Source organism: Tripterygium wilfordii, chromosome 9 (assembly GCF_013401445.1).
Source record: "Tripterygium wilfordii isolate XIE 37 chromosome 9, ASM1340144v1, whole genome shotgun sequence".
NCBI classification, from domain to species: domain Eukaryota; kingdom Viridiplantae; phylum Streptophyta; class Magnoliopsida; order Celastrales; family Celastraceae; genus Tripterygium; species Tripterygium wilfordii.
In genome coordinates, this window is record NC_052240.1 from 12,296,682 (window position 1) to 12,310,380 (window position 13,699).

Genomic DNA, 13,699 nt, shown 5'->3' on the forward strand with positions numbered 1-13,699 from the left:
ACAAGTCTGGTATCTGCCTAGACAATGTCTTTCCTTGTGAAGGACATCACCCAATCAACAATAATAAACTACATGGCACGTCTTCTGAGTGTCGTTGAATGGACAAAAACACATAATGTAACAAAAAGCCGAGCATTCTCCTCGTCTCTGGTTAAGGGTGCCCATAATGAAGAGACAAATTGATTGCACTTTTTACAAGGTCTTATTCTTGGCCTATTAACAGCTAACCATTCGCAGGTGCAGCTACGGCGTGCCACATACTCGCACTAAATTCACCAATTTAACCCTTCCCCAATCCCCCAAAAACTACTATTAGCACCCAGCAGGTAAATTCAACTATATAAGGAAAAAAGAATCACAAAAGATCCAATATGCTAAGAGTCACAACATGAACTATAGATTTCGAAAAACACAGTAAAAAAAAGACAAAATAAAAACCATAAGAGCACTACTAAGGAACCACCAAGCATGCGCAAAGGAAACCCTAACAAGTATCAAATCAAAGAACCATCACCGTAGCGCCTCATACTGACCAGAAGGAACTAATTCAAAATCAATTAGTACTTACTTTCCAAAATTGATGTGTTATAACATTATGGTGGCTGGGCAAATTACATGATCAAGGGATGAGACTACAAAATCTTCTGTATCATCATTTGCATTCCTGTAAATAAACATGACAACCGGCCCACTCTCTAAAGGGTTTTTGCTTGCAATCATATGAAAATTACAGAAACTAACCTTAAATATAAACGTTCTGATGTTTTCTAGTGCCAAGGGTTCTTTCTTGTGCCACTCCTTTTTGAGCTACTTGTTGAGCTCGCTTTCTGCCATGGCACAAATAAGATGGTTAGGCTGTAAATGGAAGCCGTAACAGCGTAATGAATATGACGGAAATGCACAATCGTACATACCGATTTCGATTTTTTGGTCTTTCCCCTGATTCTGTTCTTAGGAGGTTTCAATTTGTATATACGTACCATCCAATGGTGAGTTGTAAACACCTAAATTTACAGAAAATTCATATCACAGATTAACCACACTAGAAAATATACGAAGGAAAACACATCATGCCCATATTATTCCCTCGAAATGACAGGAATGCCAGGTTTTTGCTTAGGCACAATATTTGTTAAGTGCACTTGGCCCATATTAGAGAGTATCGAAAGGTGCATCAATGTGTATCTAGTTGTTAATAACAACAAATTTAAGAAGAATCATAACTACTGCATATTCCGAAGTCTCTGATCGACCAGTTCACTTGGTGCACGCCCATTGCAGGTGGCCATTTTTATATGGCACGTGCAATTATAAAGTCACAGAAAATTGCAAAATGAAACAGATATTATAGTTCATTCGCGAGGGGCAATTTTTACCATTTTCCTTTCCTATTAATGGTAACATTTTGGATAATGACATTTCATGATCCTAACTCCTCTTTTTTTCTTTTTTCTTTTTTTTTTAAATAGATGGAATGGGGTAAGTGAAAGGATGTATTCTCCAAATTCTGAACCTAACAAATGATGTTTCCAGGCATTGCAGTTTTTATAAAATGAAAATTATGACCAACCTCTTCGAAATGGGTAAGCTTGAAATATTTCTTCCCGATTTCTGTCCGCCTCACTCTGTCAAAGCCTTTCCCATCCGTTTCCACAAATCTGTATCAAAAATATAAATGATCAGTCCACCATTCTAACAGCTAACAGATGTTCACAAATAAGACTAATCAGTGAATGGCAAAAGCGAACCTGAAATATGAAAGTTTGTACATGAGACAGTTTAACATGGTTGGAGTGGCCTCAGAATCAATGCGATACTGACCATCTCTCTTCAGACATAAGAGCAAGGTATAAAACAGGTGAGACTTGCAACATTATTGAACATATAAATTTAAGAGAGCCAAAATATTACTACAAACTTACGAGGTAATCAGGTTCCTTGATATGGGGGAAGACACCCCCTCCTATACGAACCATCCACAGGAACTTATTAATATCATCACTGGGGTAGCCAACAAGACCTAATAAGGAAAGAAATCCATTACAAAAAATGTACATTTATCTAAGGTAAAATGATCTCAGAACAGCAAAAGGAAACAAACCTCCAAAGACGACTAGAACATACTTCACATCCAGTGAGTTAAAGATTTCCCAGGCAGCCTTTTCAGGAGAAGACATTGCAGTACCAACAGTAGCAATATGTGTGTTATTCCAGGTGTTGTTGTCAACAATGACAGTGCGGTTAGCCATAGCAGTTGTCTGATAACCATAGTCCCACCATGATGCAACCTGAAATTGAATTTCAACAAAAAAATTAAAAAATGATTACTTTTATTGTATATAACTTGGTAATGGATTTAAATTATATTGAATAAACAAAAAGAACACCAGATGAACTATGAAATCCATCAAATTATCATTCCAGAGGAAAGGAAATCAATACCCATATCACCAGTTAGAATAACCTCCATTAATTAATGCTAAAAGGGGGCACAGAGCCACAGGTTCCATTTATGTACCATGTGAATGCAGTTTAGAATATTCTGTTTTCCTTTCATCTCTGGATGAACAGTGTGCAGATATGTGACACATATCAAACACAAACATAATATGGCAAACTGATACAAGTGACTGGCTATAAAATCTCGCAAGCAAATAAGAACTGCAATATAGTTTGTATTCCCCAATTATCTAAAATGCATTTTACCCTCCACTAGATCAAATGACATAAAAATTAGCTAAAACCCATCATTACATCACAAGTAGCACTGCAAACCCAACTTATAAGTTATAACATCCTGTCATTATTTCAGACCATGACTAGACCCACCGTAAAAGTTGCAATGACAGCTAAGGTTGGAAATATTTTGGACTCTGACATCGAACAACTATTTTTTCCTGAATAGAAAAGTGACACTAAACAAGTATAGAAGCCAAGTAACGTAGGATAGCATAATAATAACATAACTTTGAATAAAAATAACTTTCATTGTAACAATAAGCTCTTGAATGGATCCTACAGAAAAATTGCATCCAACTATGATGCCAAGAAATTTGAAGGTAAGAAAATACAGCCGCTAGATTAATGACATCAAAAGAAAAGGTTGATACATATAGAAAAAAGTTAATGCGGCAACAAAAGGGAAAAGCACAAGGAAAACTTACTTTGTCATCAACCTCAGTATTATGGCTCAACCACGCATATGCCTCTCTAAAATCATCAAAAACATGTAAACCACCATCAGGTGAATGAGACGTTAAGACAATGGAAGGAGCTGAATAAGCCTCAGCAGCTGCCCAGACACAATGAACCTACAAGGATAAAGTTCACTTATGATTGCCAAAGACCTCTTTCACCAGAAGATAATGTATAGTTGAACAACATTGGCTGAAATGAAAATACAAAATTTCTCCCAGGTTTAAATTCAGGGAAAGAAATATTAGATTCGACTCAAATTTTGTTCGAATTCTCAACAGAGAATCAATAGAAGTTCAAAATTCAAGAGTTGATTATGCACATTAACATCCAGGGGTTTTGAACTTCAAAGTAATTCAACAGGATATGGATAAACTCAATATTAACCGTATGAAATGCCTCGCATTTTCATTGAGTAAAGAGCATGGAAATGAGTACAATGTACTAAAGTAAATAAATAGTGTATTAAGCAAATGGTAGAACGACAAGCTTTCAAATGCAACAGGTATGAGAAATGGTATATTAAGATATTATTGAGTCCAATGTAATTGGGATCCTCCCATGGAACTTTCCCAGTTGAACAATTAGCTGATTTAGATTCATTTGCGTAGAAACTTATGGAGACCTCTAAAAGATAAGGTATTGAACAAGAACCATGATGAATGAAGAGTTATAACAAGGGGTTTTGCAATACCTACTATAATCTTCCGAGCATGTTTAAGAATTAATGAATTATCAATCATTTTCACAAGTAATGAAAAAAATCTATTCCACAGTTCGAAATAATTGTCATCTAGAAATTTATCTTTCAGCATGGTTTAAGCATTGTTCGAAGATTGTTCAGAGGATGCCTTTGAAAATGAAAACATATATCATTTTCACTCAAGTATCATAAAACATCTTTAAAATTGTAGCAAATTGTATATTAACTGTTTCACAAAACCAAGCCACTGTTTTCTCTCCCAAGTCCCCAACCTGACTACAACAGTGATTTCATGGAAACCACATGGTTCTCACGCATGCATTTATATATACACATCTTCAAACAGATACCATTTGGCATAAAGCTATTATCTATCACAGTTGAGTAACATTAAATTTGTCTTAGATTGTCAGAATCTGACAATCTAGGATAATCATCAAATGGTATGATTCTGCTTCTACGTTTCTTTTTCTTTTTTTTGAACGGAATTCTGCTCCTATGTTTCTGGATACTAACATAGCATTTTCTTTGGAAAGGAAAACATGATCCAGCATTAACATTTTAAGGAGGAACATAAAAGTAGTAACTAAATGCTGGATGGGCCCACAGCTTCCATACTCCTGCTTATGCAGTATCACAAAAAGTTTTCCAGGAACTTAAGATAATTTTAAGCATTGTCTCCAGCAATTCCATGCTCATAGCAGTGGCATAAGCCAGTGCTAGAATGTGGAATGCTCTTGAAATTTCGAAATACAGGGAGAGAGAAAATACCACATAGAAGGCACCAAGCATCACAAGTAAGAAAATAGCAATAGCAGATGCCACCATAGGTAAAACCAGAAGCCTTTTTTCCTTCTTAGGCTTGGTAGATGAAATTTCCACATTTTCTTTTTCCTTCTTCTTGTTCTTCTTTGATGGTCGCTCCCTCAGTTTATCTTCACTTTTATCAATCCTTGCTGCATCATTTTGGGCTACAACACCACCAGAACTATTATCCCCTGCCTTAATGGTCAAAAGCAATAATAAATTTCAGTCTTCAAGCTGAATCACCTCATTAAGAGTTAAATAATGTAAAACCAGAGGTATGAAGTAAAAGAAGCATGCTTACATCAACTTGTGAGTTCCCCAACAGTGTAGGTAGCTGAAACTTGATTGATCGTGTTAAAACATCAAAAGCTTTAGACAGGGCGATCCCAGACATGATACAAGCTGCTGGAGCAAGTACAAGCATAAGGCGCACCTGTAACAGCACACAAAAAGGAAAGCATCAAATTATACGATGCAGAAACAATAATCATAAATTGGAAGCAGCAATCCTAATAATATCCTTACCATGACGCCAGAGAAATATACAGATGTCACAATATAAAGCACCGCAAAGGAGCTTGCATCAGACAGAGGCAAAAAGCATGCCTGCCAACACATAAAAACCATAATAATGCACATTACAAGGAACAAACTTTTTAAGGGGAAAACAGTCTGCACAGTAAAAACAGCAACTCACAATAATGCCAGCTGGAACCAAGAATGCCAAAACATTAATGTCCATGAAGTAAGATGGCCAGGTTGGGGGTTGATGTTCGCTAACGCTGGCTATAATTGGAATGTATTTGCTTGCGTAAGTTCTGTCAGAATGCGAAACAAAGATACAAAGCAATAAAAAATTAGAAGAACAATTTTGTAAAAAATAAGAAAAGAAAATAGAAAAAGGTATGGGATGATATAGACTAATTTATCTGTCTCTCTTGGACAGAATGGCAAATAGATCACAATGACTATCTTACAATCAACCAGAAGAAAGAAGAAGGGGGGAAGAGTTGATGCAGCACTTTCCAAGAAGTCTGGTCAGCCAATATATAATTTTACTGGCCACAATACCAAGTCATTGTGAAAACTAAATGAGCATATCAAACTAACTTGGCTTGTGAATCTAGTTATACTTACGGATCAAGCAGACTCAAACTTCGTCCACTCCATCCCTTCGTTGGGCTGGAGGCTACCAATGCTATCAAAACTGCTACCACAGCACAACACACAACCCTGAAGAAGAATTCAAGCAAAACGAAAAGGCTCAATTTTGCATTCCATGTAATTACTTTGTACATGACCAATTCCAAATTTAGGCAATCAAGTCCATAAGTGACAAATATTTTTTTTTGCATGGAATAACTGGACCTAAACTTTGATTTCATTTATTGGTTATATAATAGATTCTAACGTATTAAAAAAAGAAACGAAGATGGAAGCTTACAGGCCAACAGATACAACAAGCGTAACAGCTACTTTGAACATTTTTGGAGAAAGAATTCCTTTGATATAGTATGCAAGAGCTACTACATGGAGGATTATGAAAACCTGGAAAAAAATTAGCAACATATTAAGATGTTAAAGAGATAAAGGTAAACAACTCTCGTGCACACAAGGCTCCCGCAGTGGGTGGGGTTGGGGACAGGCAGGATGTATGTATACCTTACCTCATATAAATATGTGGAGAGGTTGTTTCTAGGAATTGACCTACTGGGCCACATGTTCACATGCATGCTAAAAAAGAAAAAAAAATAAAAGAAAAACAAATGCGAAGAAATATCTCCTTTGGCAAACAAAAGGTTCCGTCGTCATCATGCAGTTAACTGATCTAATTTTATTTCCAAGACATTTTAAAACACTTGAATATGTTCAAGCTTCATTATCCAGTATTCCAAACTTCCACCATCTTCTAAGGGTATTCCCAATGGAAACTGTTGGTGGCATTAAAAAATAAAAACCATTATTAGAACATATTTCAACATTCTACAACTATGAAGTGGCACGTTCTCACTTATCATGGGAAATTCTCATATCAAAAACAGGCACAAGAGTGACAAAGGGACAAGAGCATAAAACAAAGTGCAGCAAAGGGCCAAGAATAATACTAACAATAATAAAGAAAACAACAACAACAACTACAACAAAAAAAAAAAAAAAAAACCAAAGCCAAAGCCAAATGTGAGCAGGAAAAAAAAAAGAACTCGCCAAAAACGACGCAAAGTGTTCTGATGTCATGACTGCATTGAATCCGACAACGGGTACCAGTGCAGCTAACAAGGTCCCTAAGACAACCTGCATTAGAATTAGAAAACATGCAATACTAACAAAGATCAATGCATATAATTTGTGGAGGAAAAACAATTATTTCAAAGAGATAGGTTACATGTCTAATGACGGGACCCTATAAGACTACATATGTTAATGAGTTGAACATATCTCAATCTTAAAATATATGACAAGAAGTAAAGTTTGTGCATTTTATGATAAGGTGACAGAATGTGAGGCGAAACAAAACAAAGAACTTCTTAAGATTGTTAATTGATAGTTCCTTTTTATTAACATTCACCCGTAAAGAGCCTGCTAGAATTTCTTTATCAGGCTTCAAGAGCTTCCAGAGAGATCTCATGCTGACAGGTAGCGTCCACTTATCTCCTACACAGAAATATAATAGTTCTACAATCTCTTCACGACATGCCCACTAATTATTTTTTAACTTACATGAACAGTTCAAGATGCCAAAGCACTGTCATGTGACATAGCTCACCGAAAAGAAACCTTTGGGCTGTGCCTTTTCTATGGTCCAAAAATGCAACTATGACATGAGTGGTAAATAATAAGGAAGGCAGTAATTTCCTTGCTGCGCTTCTGGCTAGGGATGAAATTTCATGAGAAATGCAGATACTTACAAGAGGAGCATAAGCAATGTACAGTCGGGAAGAGTAACGCCCAGTTACAATGCACAGAAGGACATGCATCGGAATGAGATTGATTATGAAGGTGTATCCTCCCCATGAACAAACCTGGAAAAACATTATCCAATAAACATGAGTATCGCGGTGTGTGGTGAAACCCCAAAGCACAACACTGCACAAAGCTTACCATGTAAAAGTATGCTATGGCATTTAGAGTGGCATAGAAGAGGGATCCTGTATTCAGGGTCTTCCAAAAGAACAAAAAAAATTCAAATAAGATAATGATCAAATAAAAATGTAATCGTGCAAGACAAGCAACAACTGAGAAACATATGAGTAATTGAGTAGTGAACTATTATTAGTTCATTCTCATTTATCAACTGTTTCCAGAAATTAACACAAAACTACCCAAAACAGATCTCACCTTTATATAAAGATAGAAAGTGAAGATTAAAGCAAATATAGCCACGGCTTCATTGTCATAGCTGCCAGCTACAGATCGTGATATGTATGATGGAACCTGCAAGAATGTGCATAAGAAACTACTTACATTATGTGCTTGTCATATTAGTAAGGGAAACGGACGCAACATAATCTCAGGGTATTCCGAGCAGCACACATGTTGTAAAATACTGTCACCTCAATACATAAATTACGCAGCAAGCTTTAGAGCCCATCCCTTAAAAGGAATGGATGTTATCAACCTCCAAAATACAACAACCAAACCAAGCATATTTCCTTCTATGAGGCAATTGCTTGTAATTTTCAGAGCAACAATGACTTCCATCAGATTCTCTACAGGGAGATGTACGTTAAATGAGGCTGATGGAGAATTGAACTCCATATGGATGTACTTTCTCTGACGCACTATTTACAAATCAATTGCTTATCCCCCATCTAAACATTTATCTTATAACCTTTGGGCTCTTTATCACCTGGGTAAAACGCAGAAATGACCCAGGTTATAAAGAGTCCCAAATGACATGAGAATCAACCAGCTTCACCTAAAAGCATTCTACAGGCCTCCCTAACATAAAATAGCCAAAAAAGAAGTCCACACACTTTTTTTATAGGATATTCTCTCTGTCGCCAATAACCCATCATACTTATAAACCTATTTTAAAAAATTCAGTAAAATTTTATTTTGATGAGATCCTTCCATCTTTAAATCTGCTCTAATAACACGCACATCATCTGCCAATTAAAATTGGTTCTCTCTTTTTATTTTTTCCTGAATCAAAAAGAAACTTATTGCAGAGCAGGGTGCAACCCAAGAATTAAAAAGATAGTTAAATCGATCGTTTCTAATTTAAAGGTCGAAGTCAAATTGACATGGAAAGCAAAATCTTAAGTTAGAACATATCCAAATGAAGACTCAATGCCATAAAGATAATTCTTTTTCTACAGCTTTATTATCCAAAAGATGGCTGAATGAACCAAGGATGGAAGTTTCAAAAGAATAACAGTAGCTTAAGTTCAACAGAAGTTAGCATGCATTTAAGGCACACATATTAATCGAAGAGATTCCAGTATATTGACGATACATTAAAAAAAATAAAATAGATCAGCAGTTTCTCACTTCTACAAAAAAAAAAAAAAAAAAAAAGAAGTAAAGTGTGATTGTCAATTTTTGGAGTCTTGATCACATTTCACCCCAAACAAAAAAGAAACCATCAAACACTTTGAATAACCTGTATAATTTACCATGGCCAAAAGAGCCGCTGCTGTCAGTCCAGCACCAGCACCCATCACTTCCTGCCAAAGGAGCAGACGAAACACCATTAATTAGCAAACCTGAGGTCAATAATCTAAATAAAACGGTCACCAAAGAGACAAACCTTTGTCAAGAGGTAAGTTGCCCATGAAGCAAAAGCGGAAAAAATAGGAGCAGTGAACACACAAACAGTCTCCACAGAAAGAGGGATATTTAAAGAGTTCACAAACCTGACATCAAAGAATACTTGAATAAACTGGGAAAATATGACTCAACAAATTCAAAATGTTCCACTCAAGACCAAGTGTGAAAATACATGCGTGTAGAAGAATAAAAGTACATGCATGTAGAAGAATAAAAGTGACGAGGTAAAATAAAAAAAGTGATGGATATTTTGTTTTCTCTTTCAGATGGTTCTCAAATACCGACCACCATATGGTGCCTGCTGTCAAGGTCAACCCAGGATAAACAGTCCCACCAATCACACGGCCAAGCGGATACCTTAAACATAATAGAAAAGGTGTAAGTTTGGAACTTCATATTAACAAGCCAATAGAACTTTTATGGACCTAGTAAAAATGTAATTACCAGGTTCGATCGTCAAACCAATTCCAAAAGTCATATATCCCATTCTTCGTCAGGAACTGAAACCCACAAACACTACTGTCACCTTGTATACAGCATTACAGACTTCCTAAGAAAATTTATGTAATTCGTTCATTCAAACATCAAGCGCCAACTAGAAGTGAAAGCGGAACCTGAGTGACTCTGTAATTGAAATAAGGATCAAATTCGTGAATGACACTCTCGTACTTTATAACCTGCGAATCAACATACAATAATGAGGCTGCAAGTAACACAATACACACACAACCACGCTCATAATCTCATTTAAATCTTCTTCCACTACTTCATTCATCGAAACTGACGTACTTGAACCGAATGCACAATCAAGTTCAAGGCGCATACAAACAGGAAACCTTAAACGGATCGGATCTACAAAGCATGAAAATCTTACGGAGAATAGACGGATCGAGAAGGCGAAGACTCCGATCAGGAGGAGAATGAAGAACGAGAGAACATTCCCGAATGCATATCGCAGGGCCGTTCCATTCGCGGTTTCAGGGACCGCCATTGACGGCCAAAGTGAGCTCAAATTTCGGAAAGATGAGATGAATCTCGCAGATTGTGTGACCGAATGGAGCGGGCGTTGGCCGGTCTTCTTCAAGGTAGACTATAGAAAGACTTTGTAGTTACAGTAGAGTCGAGCTCGCCTTGGACAAAAAACTCCCGGCCACTGAGATTACGGAACTGGGTCTTACTTGCTGTTGAGTGACGATTATGTCCTTTTCTGCAACACGTAGCGCATAAAAAATTATTAATCGACGGACGTTGTGATTGGACACATCTCCCATGGATTGACACATGGGCATATCTGATTCGCTATGATACGTCGTTAAATTTGGGCCTAGGACTTTCATGGTTCATGGGCTAAAACTAATCTATGGATGAATAAATTAAGGCCCAATCATCTATTTATTAGCCCAGTCCGCATCAATTCTATTCAAAGTCGGAGAGTATTTGAACGGTCGTGATCTTTTGATCTCTCGTGAGGCTGCCTATATCTCTATACGAACAACTTGCCCACATCTGCTGCCATTATCGACGCCGCAAAAATCAGAAGTAAACGAAGGGAGCTTCGAAATAGGAGGAAACACATCGCTCTCTGAATCGATCGATCCGATCTGTTCTTACGCTCCGTTGCTTGTGTCCTGATTTCCTTGCAGGTATGCGCTATGTTTCTTGTTGTTAGGTTTAGGGTTCTTTTTTATCGGTAACCATGTTATTATTAGGGTTAGGGTTTTTTTAATTCAAAATTAGTTGCGGTGTTTTAGTTGATGAAAGAAATTTGTGTTGATTGTGTGCAGTTATGCTTATCAACAACTTGTTGTTCTGATAGTTCGATATTAGCTACCAAGTTAATGTTTCATAGCCGCGTATTTTCTTTTTAGTAAGATTACTAACGTTACAGATTTTCAATCATATCTTGATTTTTATTTGGTTATGCATAGTTAAAGGTTTACACTGTTCGCTGATTGGTTCTTCTCCTGGGGTTTTGTATTCTCAGTTGTGGGTTTCCGAGTCTTTGGACGCTGAGGCTGAGGCTGTGGATTTTATTTTGATACCTATTTGTAATGGCCGCTTTGAAGGAGCTTCTCCCTCCTGTTAAGTCTTCCACCACCACCTATTATGATCACACGAGTGATCCCTGGTTTAAGCAGCGGTTTAGCACATCAGAGTCAGAGCAGACTGCTGTGATCAAACATAAACTGGTACCTCCATATGGTAAGCGTCAAGGTTTTGTTCCCAGAAAGGTTGAGGATTTTGGGGATGGGGGTGCTTTCCCTGAGATTCATATCGCACAGTACCCTCTGGACATGGGTAGGGATAAATCTTCAAGGTTGGCGTCGAAAATTCTGCCAGTGACTGTTGATGCTCATGGGAATGTAGCGTATGATGCTATTGTGAAGCAAAACGAGAATGCCAAGAAGATTGTCCACTCTCAACATAAGGATCTTATTCCAAAGATTTTAAGGAATGAGGAAGAGGATGAGGATGATGAAGAGCTTCAAGAGATTGAGGAAACAACCCAGGAAACAAAATCTGCACTTGAAAAGATTGTGAATGTGAGATTAAGTGCAGCTCAGCCTAAGAATGTACCCAAACATTCATCTGACTCAAAGTATATCAAGTATAAACCTTCACAGCAATCGGCAGCTTTCAATTCAGGTGCTAAAGAAAGGATTATTAGAATGATGGAGATGCCTGTGGACCCTCTTGACCCGCCAAAGTTCAAGCATAAGCGGGTGCCCAAGGCTTCTGGGTCTCCTCCTGTACCAGTCATGCATTCCCCACCTAGGCCTGTGACTGTGAAAGACCAACAAGATTGGAAAATCCCTCCTTGTATCTCAAACTGGAAGAACCCAAAAGGTTACACAATCCCGCTTGACAAGCGTCTTGCAGCTGATGGTAGAGGACTTCAGGACGTTCAAATTAATGATAATTTTGCCAAGCTATCAGAGGCGCTTTATGTTGCTGAGCAGAAGGCTAGAGAAGCAGTTGCAATGAGATCGAAAGTTCAGAAAGAAATGCTTATGAAGGAGAAGGAAAGGAAGGAGCAAGAATTACGAGCATTAGCAGCAAAGGCGCGATCTGAGAGAACCGGTGTGGCTCCCCCTTCTGCTGTTCCGATGGCATCTGAGAATGGTGTGATTGATGGTGCCAGTATGAGAGGGGATTATGAACCAGTGAGGGAGAAGGACATGCCAAAGGAGACAAGGGAGGAAAGGGAAGAGCGGGTAGGACGGGAGAAAATTCGTGAAGAGCGACGTCGAGAGAGGGAGAGGGAAAGGAGGTTGGAATCCAAAGATGCTGCAATGGGGAAAAGGAGTAAGATTACAAGAGACAGGGATCGTGATATTAGTGAGAAGGTTGCCCTTGGTATGGCTTCAACTGGAGCTGGAAGAGGTGGAGAGATCATGTATGATCAAAGGTTGTTCAACCAGGAGAAGGGGATGGATTCTGGGTTTGCCACTGATGACCAGTACAATGTCTATAGCAAAGGCTTGTTTACAGCTCAGCCAACACTTTCAACGTTGTATAGGCCAAAGAAAGATGCTGATACAGATGTGTATGGAGGTGCAGATGAGCAGTTGGAGAAGATCATGAAAACTGATCGTTTCAAACCTGACAAAGCATTTGCAGGGACTTCTGATAAGGCTGGTCCAAGAGATCGGCCAGTTGAGTTTGAGAAGGATGCTGAAGAAGCTGATCCATTTGGTTTAGAGCAGTTCTTGACAGAGGTAAAGGGAGGTAAGAAAGCCATGGAAAGGGTGGGCACTGGTGGAACTATGAAGGCAAGTGCTGGGTCTTCCATGCGAGATGGTTATGATGGTGGCTCTGGTAGGACTCGTATTGGGTTTGAGAGGGGCCGTTAAGAAGCTTGAAGTAGGATCTGTTATATTGAGAATTAGTACGAATTGTGTTCTTTTTCCCTTTGTTCTATATCCAATAAGTCACTTGAAAATGTGGGATTTTAGTCTTAATCCAATGAACACTATAATGTGTTATAATGTGCTGTACTCTGCTACATATTGCTGTTTTAACTGGTGGCAACAGTGGCTGTTGCAGTACGTTGTGCCATTTGCTTAGTAATTTGTGTTTAGTATTCAATTTCATATGGTCATTCAGCATGATACATAAGTGTCCATTGTTTATCTTCTTCTGTGCGCATTGGTTCATTCCTGTTGCCTGAGGGTTTGTCCTAGATCTAGAAATCATAATTCTGCAGTTGTGGGTCGTATGCAA

General features: G+C 38.0%; 2 protein-coding genes across 3 annotated transcripts; one reads left to right on the plus strand and one right to left on the minus strand.

Annotated features, from left to right (window-relative positions):
• Positions 1-529: 529 nt before the first annotated feature.
• Positions 530-10,640, minus strand: LOC120005667 (dolichyl-diphosphooligosaccharide--protein glycosyltransferase subunit STT3A-like). The gene is made up of 23 exons (XM_038855433.1): positions 10,350-10,640; positions 10,090-10,152; positions 9,920-9,975; positions 9,761-9,832; positions 9,456-9,561; positions 9,322-9,372; positions 8,042-8,137; positions 7,805-7,864; positions 7,612-7,725; positions 6,911-6,997; positions 6,150-6,253; positions 5,843-5,938; positions 5,403-5,523; positions 5,231-5,311; positions 5,007-5,138; positions 4,670-4,900; positions 3,165-3,311; positions 2,102-2,288; positions 1,923-2,020; positions 1,749-1,828; positions 1,571-1,658; positions 915-1,004; positions 530-827 (listed from the first exon to the last, which is right to left on the minus strand). Exons 1-23 carry the CDS (start codon positions 10,464-10,466, stop codon positions 768-770), a joined length of 2,337 nt encoding a protein of 778 aa, XP_038711361.1. The 5' UTR covers positions 10,467-10,640; the 3' UTR covers positions 530-767.
• Positions 10,641-10,947: 307 nt separating this feature from the next.
• On the plus strand, positions 10,948-13,589 carry LOC120005675 (SNW/SKI-interacting protein A). Of its 2 annotated transcripts, XM_038855449.1 has the most exons (3): positions 10,948-11,118; positions 11,260-11,342; positions 11,460-13,589. In XM_038855449.1, the coding sequence occupies exon 3, from the start codon at positions 11,527-11,529 to the stop codon at positions 13,327-13,329; it is 1,803 nt and encodes a 600-aa protein (XP_038711377.1). In that variant the 5' UTR covers positions 10,948-11,118; positions 11,260-11,342; positions 11,460-11,526; the 3' UTR covers positions 13,330-13,589. The 2 variants fall into 2 exon arrangements, with proteins under 2 accessions (XP_038711377.1, XP_038711376.1); XM_038855448.1 differs by lacking the exon at positions 11,260-11,342 and having other exon boundaries at positions 10,951-11,118.
• Positions 13,590-13,699: the final 110 nt, after the last annotated feature.

What these genes read in the sequence shown, in the direction of transcription:
- LOC120005667 (XM_038855433.1), bottom strand. Translation starts at nt 10,466, where the DNA reads ATGGCGGTCCCTGAAACCGCGAATGGAACGGCCCTGCGATATGCATTC. An exon ending in ATACTGAGGTTGATGACAAA is followed by an intron (nt 2,289 to 3,164) that starts GTAAGTTTTCCT and finishes ATTCAATTTCAG; the next exon opens with GTTGCATCATGGTGGGACTA. An exon ending in AGACCAAAAAATCGAAATCG is followed by an intron (nt 828 to 914) that starts GTATGTACGATT and finishes GTGCCATGGCAG; the next exon opens with AAAGCGAGCTCAACAAGTAG.
- LOC120005675 (XM_038855449.1), top strand. Translation starts at nt 11,527, where the DNA reads ATGGCCGCTTTGAAGGAGCTTCTCCCTCCTGTTAAGTCTTCCACCACC.